Genomic DNA, 13,539 nt, shown 5'->3' on the forward strand with positions numbered 1-13,539 from the left:
GGTATGTCAGGGAAGCAAGGAGTCAAGGAGGCTTCTGACCCCTGGTCTAGGCTCCTGAGAGTCCACAAAGTCAGACTCAGGGGCTAAGGAGGGCGCAGCTTCATCCTGGAACCTAGGGGCATCTTGAGTTGTAACTGAAGAAGCCTTTACTTCCCAGCCTGTGAGGAGCAGGCTAGGACCTCTCACACCATCCTGGGAACAAAAGAGGATGAGGAGCCTGAGAGACAGGCCCTAGGATTTATGGAGCTGCCGGGAAATGAGAACCAGGGCCGCAGCCTCCCGAGCCCACGGTTAAAGCTAAAAGGGTGCCAGCAGCACCTGGAATTTCCTGCCCTCCTGCAGCTTCCTCCTCACTGTTCAACGAGGGGCCACAGGGGACCCTGGAGGGGAGAGAGGTCCCAGGCTGGGCCACTCTAGGCTGTGTAGCCATGGCAGTCTCACAAGGCTATGCTCCAAAGGGGCCACCATACTTGGGAGTTAGTGCTCTGCAGTCTCTATCTTGACATTTTTAATGACTTTATCTCAACTTAAGTTTTGGAAGTGCAGTCTGATGAGGCAATGGAGCCTATGCTGGGGGTCCTGCCACCCCCGATGGATTCTCACCTGTCCCCACCCATTCACAGTTGTCACCCTCCATTCCCAGCAGGGACTGGGTGCCAGCACAGGTCTGGGTTTGGCTCTGGTTAGGGCACGTGTGCTGTCTGTAGCAAATTGTGGGGCAGAACGCTGCGTGCCTGTGGGGATCTGCCCAGAGTATTTCCTTGTCTGAGTGATCTGGACATTAAATAACAAATGAAGAACCACCATGACAGACTGAGAGGCTGTGGAAGGAAGGAAAAAGCTTTGCTTTTGCTTTTTGAACAAGAATCTCCGCTCTTTCATTTTGTCCAGCCCTTGCAAATTATGTAGCTGTCCCTGGTTCCAGGATAAAGTACAGAGTCAGTCAGTCCCCTAACCTGTGGTTATTTTGGGAGACCCTCCTATGTCCTCAGGAAGCTTCCTTAGTTCTTAGAAGGAGCTCTTTTCCCTGTGGAGACCAACGTGCATCCTCTCTGGGTTCTTCTGCTCAACCCTTCCCCAGGGTAAGGAGGCCACATACAAGTGCTATAAACAACAGATGCCACAGGTGGTTTATTGAGGTTCAACCGCCAGCCCCTCCCACTACAGGCCTCGTGTTGGCCATAACGCTAGGGTCCCAGCAGTCTTTCCTACCAAGGATGGCCAGGTCCCAGGGCTTACAAAACCTTCCATAGTGGTCTCTAGCTGTTGGGGGGAACCCCCTCTCCTGAAGAGGAAGGGTCTGTGATTGAAGGAGCAGATGCTGCTCTCTGATTAACTGACAGTATGACCATCCCATTATGGAAGGCACTGCTCACCTACTATTACCCTGGGTCTGGGATGTGGGGGTGTCTGCGCTGGCGTCATCGCTGGGCCCCTGAGAGTTATTGTAAGGACTAATAAATTAGTCAGCAATGGGAGGTGGTGCACAGGCATCTCTGTCACCCAGGAAGCGCTCAATAGAGACCAAGGGCTCTCGCCAGGGGGCAGGGGCATGTTCCCAACCCCCGCCCCATAACCCCGCCATGGGCCTCAGAAGTTGTTATCGATGTTCCAGACGTCCCCGCTCAGCGCGTTGGCTGCCCCCTGCAGCGTCCAGGTAAGCAGGGCCAGCTGGCGCCGGAAGCGGCTCTCCTGGAAACCCAGGCCCCTTGCCACCTGGGAGGAGATGGCCCCGGGGCCGCCAGCGCGCAGCAGCCGCACGTGGTCCAGAAGCGCGTGGAGCGTGTGGTCTCCGCGACCCAGGAGGATGTGACGGAACGGGGAGTCGGCCGGCGACACGTACTGGGACAGGAAGTAGAACTCCACCTGCGCCGAGAAGGGGACCAGGTCGAAGTCTGAACCGCAGATCCAGACCCACCTTGGGACCTCCAGCGCGCTGAGTCAATACTGTTGAGCCGCCTCTTTAAGGCCCACCTCCTTTTAGCTACCCAATCAGGAAAGACCTGTAAATGACGTCACCAGTAGTCAGGTAGGATGCGCCCTCCCACCGTGTTTCGGATTGGATCCCTTTCTTTCTCCCTTGAGCCTCCAATCCTGCATCTAGGACTCCCAGCCTTCCTTCCTCTCCCATTCACTTCCCTGCTCAAAGCCTCAAAGAACCGTCTATCGTCCTCACCTCTCCACACCCCTGTCATTCCTGCACCCCTCCGTGAATGTCCACAGCCCAGAGTCAAAGGTCAAGGGGACAGGCCGGCCCTTAGGAAGTGCCTGACCCTGGGTCCTCACCCTCTTGACTCATATGTTGTTCATGAGACGGCCTCGCTCCTAGCCCAGTTCTCCCACCCTTCTGCCAGCGGCTCCAGTTCCTTCTCCTCCCACCTGTGGGCAGGTCCAAGTTTTGACCTCCACCTTCCTGCTCTTCTCATGACCTATAATACAGTGGTTTTCACCCCTGGCTGCACATTAGAATCACTTGGGGAAGGTTTTGGGGTTTTGTTATTGTTGTTTTTTGAAGGGCGGCATCCAGGGATCTTAGGTCCCTGAGCAGGGATCAAACCTGTGCCCCTTGCATTGGGAGCACAGAATCTTAACTGCTGAGCTGCCAAGGAAGCCTCCAGCCTGTCCATTTTTCCTTCCAAATGTCTCACTTCAGGTGGTATTTGCCACCCCCACCAAAAGCTCAGCTGCTACTAACTTCATTCCCTCTTCAAGCCATCACAGTCTGGTCAAGGCCTTCCTAAAATTCCACTTTGCTCACATCACCTGCCAGCTTAAAAATCTTCCAGATGTCCTTGATGCCCCAGACCCCCCAAACCCAAACCCCAAAGTTGATCCCTAACCCACTCCCCTCCTCTCCTTCACAGGGCTTCTGTTCTGGCTCTGCTGGTCCACGCCCTGCCCCCAAAGAAGGCCAGACCTGTCTCACTGCCATGCCCTTATTCTTGGTCTCTCCACCCTGAAACATCCTTTTTCGGCACCAACCCAAGTTCTGTCTGTTCTTCAAGACCTATATTATAGTCTAAAGCAGGGGTCAGCAAACTTTTTCTCCTTCTTGCAAAAAGCCAGACAGTTAACTATTTTAGGCTTTGCAGGCCATACTGTTTCTGCTGCAGCTACTCAACTTTGCTGCTGTAGCACACAAGCAACCACACACAATAGGAAAACCAGTGAGCATGGCTGTGTTGCAATAAAACTTGATTTACGAAAACAGATGGCAGACCAAATTTGGCCTGGTGGCTGTAGTTTACCAACCCCTGTTTAGAGCCATGAAGTTCTCTGGGTCTGGCTCAGCCCTGTTTCAGGTTCTGACGCCCTACCTCTTTTATTTTTTTTCCTTTTTTAGCCCTACATCTTTTACTCTCCAGCTCTGAGTGTGAATCGTTTCTTATGGCCTAATCGTGTCCAGATGGCCTTTATCTCTTGGGGAGCACACGGCAACTTCAGGGGGAGGAGGTGTCTTTTTGTGTCTCTAGAGCCTAGCACAGTAGGGGTTAGAGCAAGATCTGTTAATGAAAATAAACCAAGTCCAATCCAAGAGAAAGGAGCCAGGACAAAAGAGCAAGAGGGGTGGGTTTGTGAACATAAAGACAGTATGACAGAAAAAGGAAGGGGGGGGGGGGAAGGGGGAGAGAAAGAACAAGACCTTGCAAAGGCCAGACACAGCATCCCCAAACCGCGCATGCATATGGGGTTCCCTGTTCACCCCACACTCACTGAGGATGGCCCTGCTTAGCATTTTGCTCTAGAGACTTTTCCCCACACCCACAGCCCCTATGCACTCAATTCTAGGCACTCAAAGGGTTGCAGAGTTGAGTTCCTGGGGTAAGGAAATGGAAGAGGGGTTAGAACTGCAGATGGGGTGCAGGTTGCAAAGTATTCAAAGCAAGAGGGACTGGCAAGGGAATAATAATAATCTTGTATAACTTTCACATAACTTCTCCAGGCAGCCTTTCTGGGGTTCATCCATCTCACCAGAAGTAAGAGGGCTCTCTATGCTCTGAATTTCTTAAGCTTTTTGCACCTCCCGAGCCATAATCCTGCACCTCGTAAGACTGTGGCCCACCGTGGACATGCTTGTGGGGAGGGGGTGGGTCGGCAGTGGGGAACCGGAGGAAGCGCGATTTGTCTTAGTTCTGCAATTGCGGTAGCCGGGCAACTGTAGCCAAGGGGCTGGCGCGCCGTGTCTCATCACTTTGCCGGCCCGCCTCAGCGGTGGCTCCAGCCTGGCGGGCCCGTGAGCAAAGGACTGCGCGTCTAGGACTAGCAGCGCCGGGACGACAGAGACAACGAGAAAGCGAAGCAAGGGGAGGAGGGCAGGGCGCAGGCGCCAGGTCCGGAGGTGGGACCCGGGCCTTGAGGAGGGACCCCGGGCCGCCGGAAGAGGGCGGGGCGGCGCGGCCGGCGGCGGACGGGCTGGGCTGGGCCTCACCCGCATGATGCGCACGTTGTACATGCGCATCAGCCTCTCGTCGCTTTCCTCCGAGCTGTAGATCTCCTTCCGCAGCTTTTCGGCCGCCCGGATGTAGTCCCCCCGCGCCGAGTACACCCACTGGAGGGTCAGCCCGCGGGCCTGAGGGCAGAAGCACGGGCTGGGACCGGCGGCAGGGGCCAGGACCCCGGCCTAGGGTCGGGGGGTGGGGGTCCAGGTGCTGGGGGGATGGGGCTGGGACCCTGGGACTGGCAGGGGTGGGGTGGGGGGTATAGGGGGACAGAAGGAATGGAGAGAAGCCCTGTGCGGCCGGGCGGGTGCCAGCGGGGTCCCAAGGGCTTAGTGACTGGGGCGGGTGTAAAGGGGCCAGGTTGGCAGAGGGGCCCTAGACCAAGGGGGAGATGGGGCAGATCTCCCTGGCCCGGGTGGCACGTTCACGGGATGTGGCGCGTCGCTCCCCACACCCCACCAGAAACCCTGAGCCGGGTTGGCGTCTCGAACCTTGAGGTCCCCAGAGAACTCGTTGAGGCTGCCGATGTGCCTGAGGACCACGTCCCCGTAGCGGCCGAAGTCGAGGGGCAGCAGGTGATCGTGGCTGAGCCGGATGAGGAGCTGCCCAGCGAGCTGGGCCACGGCCTGGGCCACGGCGGGCAGGCGGCCCCGCAGTACTCTGTGCAGGTTCTCATAGGTGTCATCCTTTGTGTGCAGGAACGGGTATGCCGGGCCGTCCTGCCGGGACAGGGCGGGGAGCGGGTGCTGGTCGCGGGCACGGTGCGCGCAGGCCCAGGGGCTACCGCTCTGGGACAGGGCCCGAAGTCTCACCTCCAGGAAGGAGAACTCAACGGCAGGAACCCCCGCAAAGGCCGTGAAGGAATAGGCGCTACTGTCCATGGGCAGCGGCCGGATCCTGGGGAGGGGCGGGAGGGGCAGGAGGGAGCGTGTGACTTCAGGGTCGCTCACGTGTTCGCCCCTCCCTCCCCTACACACACAGCTCTCTTCCCTGCTCGACCCCACTTACACCTCGGCTTCCCAGCTGTGGTTGGTGCCCACCACCTGCTCGTAGAGGGTCTGCCCACTGCGGTTGGGAGAGTCCACCTGGGGGTAGGGTTGGGGGCGGGGGGGGGGGGGCGGTGGCACGGGTCAGGCTCTAGCGGCCAGCAGCTTCCCTTCATCCCCTGCTCCTGGCCGGGCTCTTGCCTGCTTCAGAATGTTCTCAATGAGGCCGATGAGAAGGGGGCTGGTCTTGGCGTGAAACTTGTCATCCCCTGCGGAAAGGGAGGGATGCCAGGCCTCAGGCTTGGCACCCAGGGGCAGGGTGCACCCGATGGGGGCCAGGTGGTGGCACTGCTCCCCGCTCACCCAGCACTGCATTGTCCAGGCTCACATAGACCACGGCTTTCAGGTGCAGCACGCTGAGGTAGCCCTGTGGGTGAGGGTTGTGGAATGCGAATTACCCCTCCTGCCCCCTCCCCACCTCTCCCCATCGCCTGATTCCCTGCCCAGGACCCCAGGTTACCTCCAGCCACTCCATGGAGCCCACACTCCCGAAGTCACCACCATCCCAGCTGATGAAGAGAAGACTTCGTCGGGGCTGGAAGCCTGGGGGAAGCGGGTGGGGGGGGGGGTTAGTGGGAGGGGAGGGGGAGGATGGCTTGGCTAGGGGAGACAAGCAAAGACCCCCACCTCTTTGTCTTCCTCGGTCCTGGTCCCCTGGGGTCTCTCCTTCCCTCCCATCAAGCCCCCATCCCAGCCCATCTAACCTGGGTCTGCCCTGACTCAGCTGTATCAGTGATGGGGATTGCTTGCATAAGGCATCTCCGGATTAGTCTTCACTAAGGACTTACTTTCATGTTTAAGTGAAGAGATGGAGGTGAAGTGACTTGCCTGGGGGAAGCCAGGTTTGGAGCCCAGGTCTCAGTGGCCACCCTCCAGCCTGTGCTCCTAACTGCCTCTCTGCCCCATCCTGGCTCAGGCCACACAGCCCCAGCTGCCCAGCCCAGGCCCAGGTCCTGACCTTACCATTGCTCACCATGGAGGAAAAGGTCCGCACCAGCTCCAGCAGTATGGCGGTCCCCACAGCGGACTTGGCCGCTCCTGGGCCCCACGCATCCCTCTGGGCCCCGATGACCACATACTGATCTGGGGGAGGGGTGTTGGGGGCCCACCTGTTACGTGGGCAGAACCCAGAGACTTCTCCCTCGACCTTGGGAGGGTCCCTTTCTCAAGGACCCTCAGATCTCCGCAGCCCCAGCCTGCAATCCTGGCTGTCCCTAAAGAGTGCCTCTCCTCCCCTTGGCCCTTCCCGGATGGTCTGCTCCTTCATCGAGGTGCCTGGGGTCATTCTGGACTCCATTATCTCCCTGATCAGCATGTCCCTCTGTCCCTCACTGAGTCCTGATAGAGTTTTCCCCTTTTAAATCTCTCTCTGACCCTTCCCACTCACACTCCCATCACCAGCATCCTCATCGGAGCCTCATCACAGGCCTCCATGTGCCGCTCCTCCAGTGCTAGGTACCATACTCCTCAGCTCAAGAACTCTGATTCCTGACTGTTATCCACATCAAGTTATGTTTGAAAGGCTTGTCTTTTGTGGTCTGACCTCCCTTTTATGCTCTAACATCATCCAACTTAGGCTGGTTCACCTCTGGTGCTAGGCAACTCACTACTGTGCAGAGCTGCCTGTTCTGTCTCTAGACAGCTTTGACCATGAGGTCTTACTGCCACCCACCCCCTCTCAGTCCCAGCCCGGGCCCAACTTGCCAGCCTCTCCCCCCTCCCCGGCAGGGTGCATGTGATGCTGGGCAAGCGAGCACACCTGGCTCCGAGCGGCCCTCGATGCAGCCAAATATGTTACTGATTGGGGTGGAGGCCCTGTGGTTGCTGACCCCCAGATGCAGGCCTGGCCCAGGGCCCAGGCGATAAGGGGAGACTGGTAGGTGCCCCTGCCATTCCTGGGGGGCCACAGGGCCTTCAAGCTTCCTGGAAAGGGGTGGGACAGAAGGAATTAGTGGCAGAGAGGCCCAGGCTATAGATGAGTCCAAAATCCCCCCTTCACTCCTTCTCTCCCTCCCACCCTCTGGCTCCAGCTCTCTGCATCTGTGCCCTGGCTGAGGGGCCAGGGCTGCCTTGGACAGTTGTGCAGCTTGTATCCTGCTCAAGGGTGCCCAGCACAGGGTGTCATATGACCTGGAGTTCCACTCACCAAAGAGTGGCCCCTGGCAGGAGGCTGTGCCCACCCAGAAGAGCCCCGTCTTGTTCTAGCTCACCCAAGACACCTTATGAGCTAGCTGCAGCCTACCTCTCCCTGCCTCCTCCCCTCCTGGTCTCCACATGGTCCTCACCTCAGAAGGAGGGAGGCAATGTCCGCACTGATGGGCTGGGCTGGGATGCTTGGGAGACCCGAGGACTGGACTGGAGGGAACTGGGTCTGATTGAAGGAAGGGAAGCCAGGCGTATAGGGGTCCCCTGTCCCCAGGTGCACCTGTTGGGAGAGGGGTGCCCAAACTGAAACTGGGGGCCAAGCTTCCAGAACAGCATGCCAGCATCATCCTAGGCAGGGCGCTACAGCCTAGGGGCCCCAGGAAGGCACTACAGCTCCCCCAAGACTCACATGTCCATACACAGCCCGGTGACTGGACAGGCTGAGCTTGTGCGGGCCCTGGGAGAAGTCTGCCGGGTCCGGATATATGAGCACTCCTTGGGCCCCAAAGTCCTGGGCACTGGCCACCTGGGGAAGGCACGTGACTAAAGGACCCCTTCTCCCAGAAAAAGCAGATTTAGAAGGGAAGAAAATGCAAATAAAAGTGGAATGGCAGGGCCTCTGATCTATAGCTGTGGGCACCCGGTGGACCTCACCTTCCGCGCTCCCTCAGTGCCTTGGCAACTCCCAAGCCCCGTATTCCCTCCTGTTTCTGTTCCCCACCCCAACCTCCTGATTCTGTTCCCACAGAGTTTCTTACAGCCCATTTGGTTCTCCCTTTTCTCCCTCGGACAGCTTCCTGGACGCTTCCCATTTGCCGCCATCCGATGCTCGGGCTCCCCAGCGGGCACCCTCCCCGTTCCACTGCCCCAGGTTCCATCCTCCGGGAGCCCTCACCTTCTGGGCAAAGTTGATCACTCCCAAGCGCACCAGCAGGAGGCGCCCCGCCGGCTCCACACCCCGAGCCCGCAGCTCCTGCAGGTCCTCCGGCCGCCCGTAGTGGGCGTACACCAGCTTTCCCTGGGGAGAGGAGGATGGGGAGGCCGTGAGGCGCGTCCAGGGAGAGGACAGGCCGCCCCATCCTGGGCACCGGGCAGGCTCACCGTGGCGTTGCCCGTGGCGCTGTAGGGGCAGTAGACGTCGGGGTCCTCCAGTGGCAGCTGCTCCCCGAGCTTCCCAGAGGCGTCAACCCAGTGCAGGGTGTTGGGGCGAGCCCTGAGGAGCCGGGGTGGTGAGCGCCCCGCCGACAGCCCCACCCCCACCCCGCCACGCCCCAGCCCAGCACTCACGGATCTGGGAACTGCAGCCCCACGTAGTGCGTGTCCATCCACACGTGGTCCAGCCTCTGGCGCAAGAGCTCAGCGCGAATGTCCTGAGCCAGGGCTGCCATTCCGGCCGACCCGGCTACCCTTTCCCGAAGGCTGGTCTGCCTGTGCAGGGAGAACGGGGATTGAGGTGCTGGAGGAGGCAGGGGCTGGGACATCTGAGTGCCTGGAGGAGAGGGCCGGAGCAGGGAAAGATGCCAGAGGTGTAGGATGGCCCCAGCCCTGGGCAGTGAGGGGCTCTTAAATCTCTCCTGCCATGACTACCAGGGTCTCCAGGACTTTCTTCTGATTACGCCTCAGCTTCTGATGGTCAGGGGTCCTCTCCACCATCCCTGAGGTTCTCCCTGGGGCAGGCCAAATGACCCACACCACCAATCTATCTACTGTCCCCTCCACATGTACATGCACTGGTCTGCGCTTTGCCCCTGGCGTGGAAACACTTTTCTTCCAAAGGCCTCTCCAGGCAGAGGTGAGGGTCCTGCATCCCTCTCCTCCTCCAGCTGGGCCTTGCGGGGACACCTTCTACCACAGTTGCGGGTGGAAGCTGGGGTCACTTTACAGTCACCACTTAGCTAGCCAGCCTGCCGTTACCTGAATGCTCCCTGATCGTCCATCTCAGCTGTGCCAGGGCCACCTCCACCCCCAACACCCTACGTGAGCTCTCTCTAAACCAGCTCCACCTGAGCTCTTTCCCTGGCAAACAAAGTCCTCCCTCCTCGGGATCAGACTGAGTGCCCCTTCTACCTTTCGCCTTGGCAGAAACCTGGCTGTCCCCTGGGGAGCCACATCTCCTGCGGGACACTTGAAGAAGGCAGCCCAGGCTTTCATGCCACCAGAGCCCAGAGAGGACGCATGCTCCTGGCTCCACTGCGCACATTTCTGGCCATTTCTCCACAGGTGAAACTCTCTTCCTTTGAAGCCTGTGCCCATCCAGTAACCCCATCCCTTGTCCCTCCTCACCACGGCTCTTATCTTCTAGCCAGTTGGTCACTTATCCACTGTCAGTGAGAACTCTGGCATCTGGCCAGCCACTTCCCCGGCCACATCCTGAATCTTGTCCCCAGAAGTCCATCTTTGGAATATTGATCTGATTTACTGAACACCTACTAAGTGCCGGGCAGAGTGGTCAGTGCTGGAGACTCCAGGATAAATAGGACACAGAATCTCACTCTTTGACTGGAGCTTTTCAGCTTGAAACTCACTCCCTTAGCGTCACCATACCTGTTCTTCAACCCCATTGGACACTGCATGCTGTCTGATTTCTCCATATCTATCAGTTCTTCCCCGGCTTCCCTCCTTCCCCATCCAGCCTAGAGGCATACATCACCTATTGCCTGCTCCCTCTCACTGCCTTCCTCTTGCTTCCCTGCCCTTTGATGGCATCCACAGTGCCACACCCCACCCTAGACCTGTCAAACCATCCACTTACTCAGGCTGTACCCAGACTACCAAGTGTTGCTCAAGAAAAAAAAAGTCCATGCATGTTGCTGACGCCGTAGATTTAAGATCTTCAAGCAAAATGGATCCAGCAATGTATCAACAAATAATGATACACCTCGATCAAGTTTATGTTGATCTCATGAAGACAAAGAAATCTATTAATACAAATGACTACATAAACATTAGATAAGAAAAATCGTGTGATCGCTGCAATACATTCTGGAAAAATGTTTGAAAAAATTTTTGATTCTTGTTCCTCTTTTCTGATCATTAAAAAAAAAGTCTCAGTAAGCTAGGAATAGAAGGATACTTCCTTAATTCACTTTTAAAAAGCTGAATGGGGGGATTCCCCGGTGGTCCAGTGGTTGAGACTCTGCTTTCACTGCTGAGGGCCCAGGTTCAACCCCTCAGTTCCCCTTAGTCAGGGAGCTAAGAGCCCTTAAGCCACTTCGCCATGGACACAGTGACAAAGTATTAGAAAAACATTCCCATGAAAGTTAGGAAATAGGCAAGGGTGTGTATTATCATCATTACCTAAATTCATATCTTCTCCAATGCAGTAAGAAATGAAAAAGACCTAAAAGATATAAGCCTTTTGAAAAGAAGCTATGCATCTCTCACTAAATATAGATTACATGATCTTCAACTTGGATAACTCAGGAGAATCCACTGAAAAAATGATTCCTGACATCTTCTCTGGACCTACTGGGTGGCAGCTCCTTCCCAGTACGAAAAGTTGACCTCAGCAGGACAAGAGATGGCATCCCCCCCAGATTGAGAGACAGTCTCTGCCCACAAATGCATTTGCTTCTTTTTCTGGTTCCCTAAATCCCAATTTCTCTGAACCCCCCAGAGCTCCCCACTGCCACAGGTCAAAACCTCCTCAGTGTGTTGTTCAAGATTTTCCTGGGTCTGTCCCACATCTTAGGTGGAGGCTGGACCCCCCCCTGTGCTTATTCAGTCAGCTCCCTTGGCTCCTAAATATCCCCTCTGCAGTCTCATTTCTGGAAGCCCCACCCCCCCAACCCCCCAATGCCTGCCACCCTTCCCAGGACCACTGAACAGGGAGGTCAGGACGGCAGGTGGCAGGACTCAAGGTCCTGGGCGAGGAGGACTCGAGATGAGCGGATGATGGTTTTTGAGGGCCCAACGGGACAAGCTGATCCTCACCTGATGGTGTCTTCCAGACGACCCTCCCCCAGGAACCGCAGGAACATGGCCTGGAGGTCACTCCAGTACAACGTGCCCTGGTGAGAGTCTGGGCTCAGCTCATCATTTACGTCCTCGCTGACCACCATGACGTCATCCCCGCATGCCTGGCACGACCCCCGGAAGGCCACGTAGCCCAGGAGGAAGGCTGGTGGGTGGCAAGATGGTGATTCTCCTTGTGCCCTTCCCTGGGCCCCAGACATCCCCCCAAGCCCAGACCCTCCAGTGGGAGTGGGGGTGACTCTCACCCCCAGTGAAGATCAGGAGGGCTGTCAGGACCAGGTAGGGGGCCGCTCTTCGTCCTGCTGCTGCCCAGAGTCCAGGGTTTTGCCGAGCTGGTCGAGAGCCCAGGGGCTCAGGGCCCCTCAGCTCCATTGGGAAGAAGTGGGCCGGTGGTTCAGTCCCCTCCTCCCCCTCTTCCTCTTCCTCCTCCAGGCGTCCCTGCTGGCTGCCCTCCACACGCTTGTAGATGGTCTGAGAGGGTCCTGGGGACAACCTTTGCTGTGGGGGCGTGGTGTGCATGAAATTGGGGAAGGGGAGGAATCTGGCAATAATAGTGACTTTGGGGTGCCATGAACACAAGGCAGGGAAGAGGGTCCTGAGAGGCAGGCTGGAGGGGAGAGTTAGAGATGGGAATGGGAGGAGTTGGGGAAGGGGCTGGAGGACCTGGAGAGAAGGCCAAGGGTTTCCCAACCGCGCCCCATCTTACCGCTCTTCGGAGTAGACCCCCAAGCTGCTCCATGCTCCTGCCCCCTCTTGAGCCCTGCAGGCTGTCCCCCACCCCAGTGATAAACCGTTTGTGGGAGCCCCAAGAGGCCCCTTATCGGTCCTGGCAGGCAGCCTGAGCCCAGGCCCTTCTTCACCTCCCCCCCTAGCAGGGTGGGGGCACAGTCCTGGCTTCAGTCCAGGGTTCCAGACATGGCTCCCCGGCCCAGGCTAAAGGACGGACGTGGGGCTCTGCCCTCCCCTGCCAATCCTTCCACAGTTCCACTCCTGCCCCTTTCTTGCAAAACAATCAATTTTTTGACTTTGGGGCAGACTTTGGCCTTTAGTTCCCATCAGGGCTGGGGGAGGGAGGCAGATGGCCAGGGAGGGTGGAGTTATGGATGGTCCCTCCCACTTCCTGCGTATTCCCCTCCCAGTGTCCTAGGGGACTCTCCTAAGCTCCTTACCACAAACACCTCTGCCCGTTCCTCACTGGCCTCACGGGATCCCCAATACCCACGCCCTGAACACATTAGCTGCTCTCCCTGTTTGGACTCAGGGGATCCCAGCTGAAGGGGCTACAGAAGTGTGACCTGGGGTTTGGTCTGTCCCATTGTCTATCTGAAAGGGGGCCCTAGGCTCCTGCCAGCTGCTGGGGAGTGGGGTGCACAGGTAGGAGCACATGGCCAGGCAGGACCAGAGAGTGTTCCAGGGTGGGTGTCCCGCCTGGAGTCGGGGATCGATGCCCCATCAGGCATCGGTGGAAAGTCCTGACCGAGACGTGGGCAGGGCTGGGTGACGTTGGACAACTTATGGTCCTCCGTGGGCACCCGCGCCTCTTTGGTGGCCAAAGGACTTGGACCACACGGGTTTCCATCTTTTTGGGGCCTGGAGGCCTCAGAACACACATCACAGACATAAACTGCTAAATTTTACCTACAATTCCAGGCCGAGAGCGCAGGTCCCCCAGCCCCGCGGAGGAACCCAGCACAACGGGATCTGGAATAGGGTTCAAGGAGCCGGTGTCTGGGTCTCCCTGGGAACCTCGGTTCCTACCCAAGCTGGGAAGGAAGTTCTGAGCTGCTGCTGGGGCGAACCAGTGCCCCAGTCCCTGCCCCACACTTGTCACCACCTAACTCCCCGGGAAAAGACGGCGCTGACCGGGTCACCTGAGCTGTGGGTCCAGGGGAGCTTAATCGCGGCCTCGCCGCCCCGCTCGGGGTCCACCTCCG

The 13,539-nt window shown here is 57.8% G+C and overlaps 1 protein-coding gene across 3 annotated transcripts; it reads right to left on the minus strand.

Annotated features, from left to right (window-relative positions):
- Positions 1-1,102: 1,102 nt before the first annotated feature.
- On the minus strand, positions 1,103-13,461 carry TFR2 (transferrin receptor 2). 3 transcript variants are annotated; one of them, XM_027527193.1, is made up of 19 exons: positions 13,248-13,461; positions 12,312-12,372; positions 11,851-12,103; positions 11,564-11,750; positions 8,918-9,058; positions 8,732-8,843; positions 8,526-8,648; positions 8,040-8,156; positions 7,771-7,910; positions 7,245-7,408; positions 6,449-6,568; positions 5,946-6,028; positions 5,789-5,852; positions 5,627-5,694; positions 5,448-5,524; positions 5,252-5,336; positions 4,931-5,158; positions 4,430-4,570; positions 1,103-1,866 (listed from the first exon to the last, which is right to left on the minus strand). In XM_027527193.1, the coding sequence occupies exons 2-19, from the start codon at positions 12,342-12,344 to the stop codon at positions 1,591-1,593; spliced, it is 2,412 nt and encodes an 803-aa protein (XP_027382994.1). In that variant the 5' UTR covers positions 12,345-12,372; positions 13,248-13,461; the 3' UTR covers positions 1,103-1,590. The 3 variants fall into 3 exon arrangements, with proteins under 3 accessions (XP_027382994.1, XP_027382993.1, XP_027382992.1); XM_027527192.1 differs by having other exon boundaries at positions 13,244-13,461; XM_027527191.1 differs by lacking the exon at positions 13,248-13,461 and having other exon boundaries at positions 12,312-13,162.
- Positions 13,462-13,539: the final 78 nt, after the last annotated feature.

This window comes from Bos indicus x Bos taurus, chromosome 25 (assembly GCF_003369695.1).
Source record: "Bos indicus x Bos taurus breed Angus x Brahman F1 hybrid chromosome 25, Bos_hybrid_MaternalHap_v2.0, whole genome shotgun sequence".
NCBI classification, from domain to species: domain Eukaryota; kingdom Metazoa; phylum Chordata; class Mammalia; order Artiodactyla; family Bovidae; genus Bos; species Bos indicus x Bos taurus.

Bases quoted from the DNA above. Each gene is read 5' to 3' on its own strand.
- TFR2 (XM_027527193.1), bottom strand. From the start codon at position 12,344: ATGGAGCAGCTTGGGGGTCTACTCCGAAGAGCG. The intron at 8,157-8,525 runs GTGAGGGCTCCC...TGCCTTCCCCAG, and splicing joins TGATCAACTTTGCCCAGAAG to GTGGCCAGTGCCCAGGACTT. The intron at 4,571-4,930 runs GTTCGAGACGCC...TTCTGCCCTCAG, and splicing joins AGTTCTCTGGGGACCTCAAG to GCCCGCGGGCTGACCCTCCA.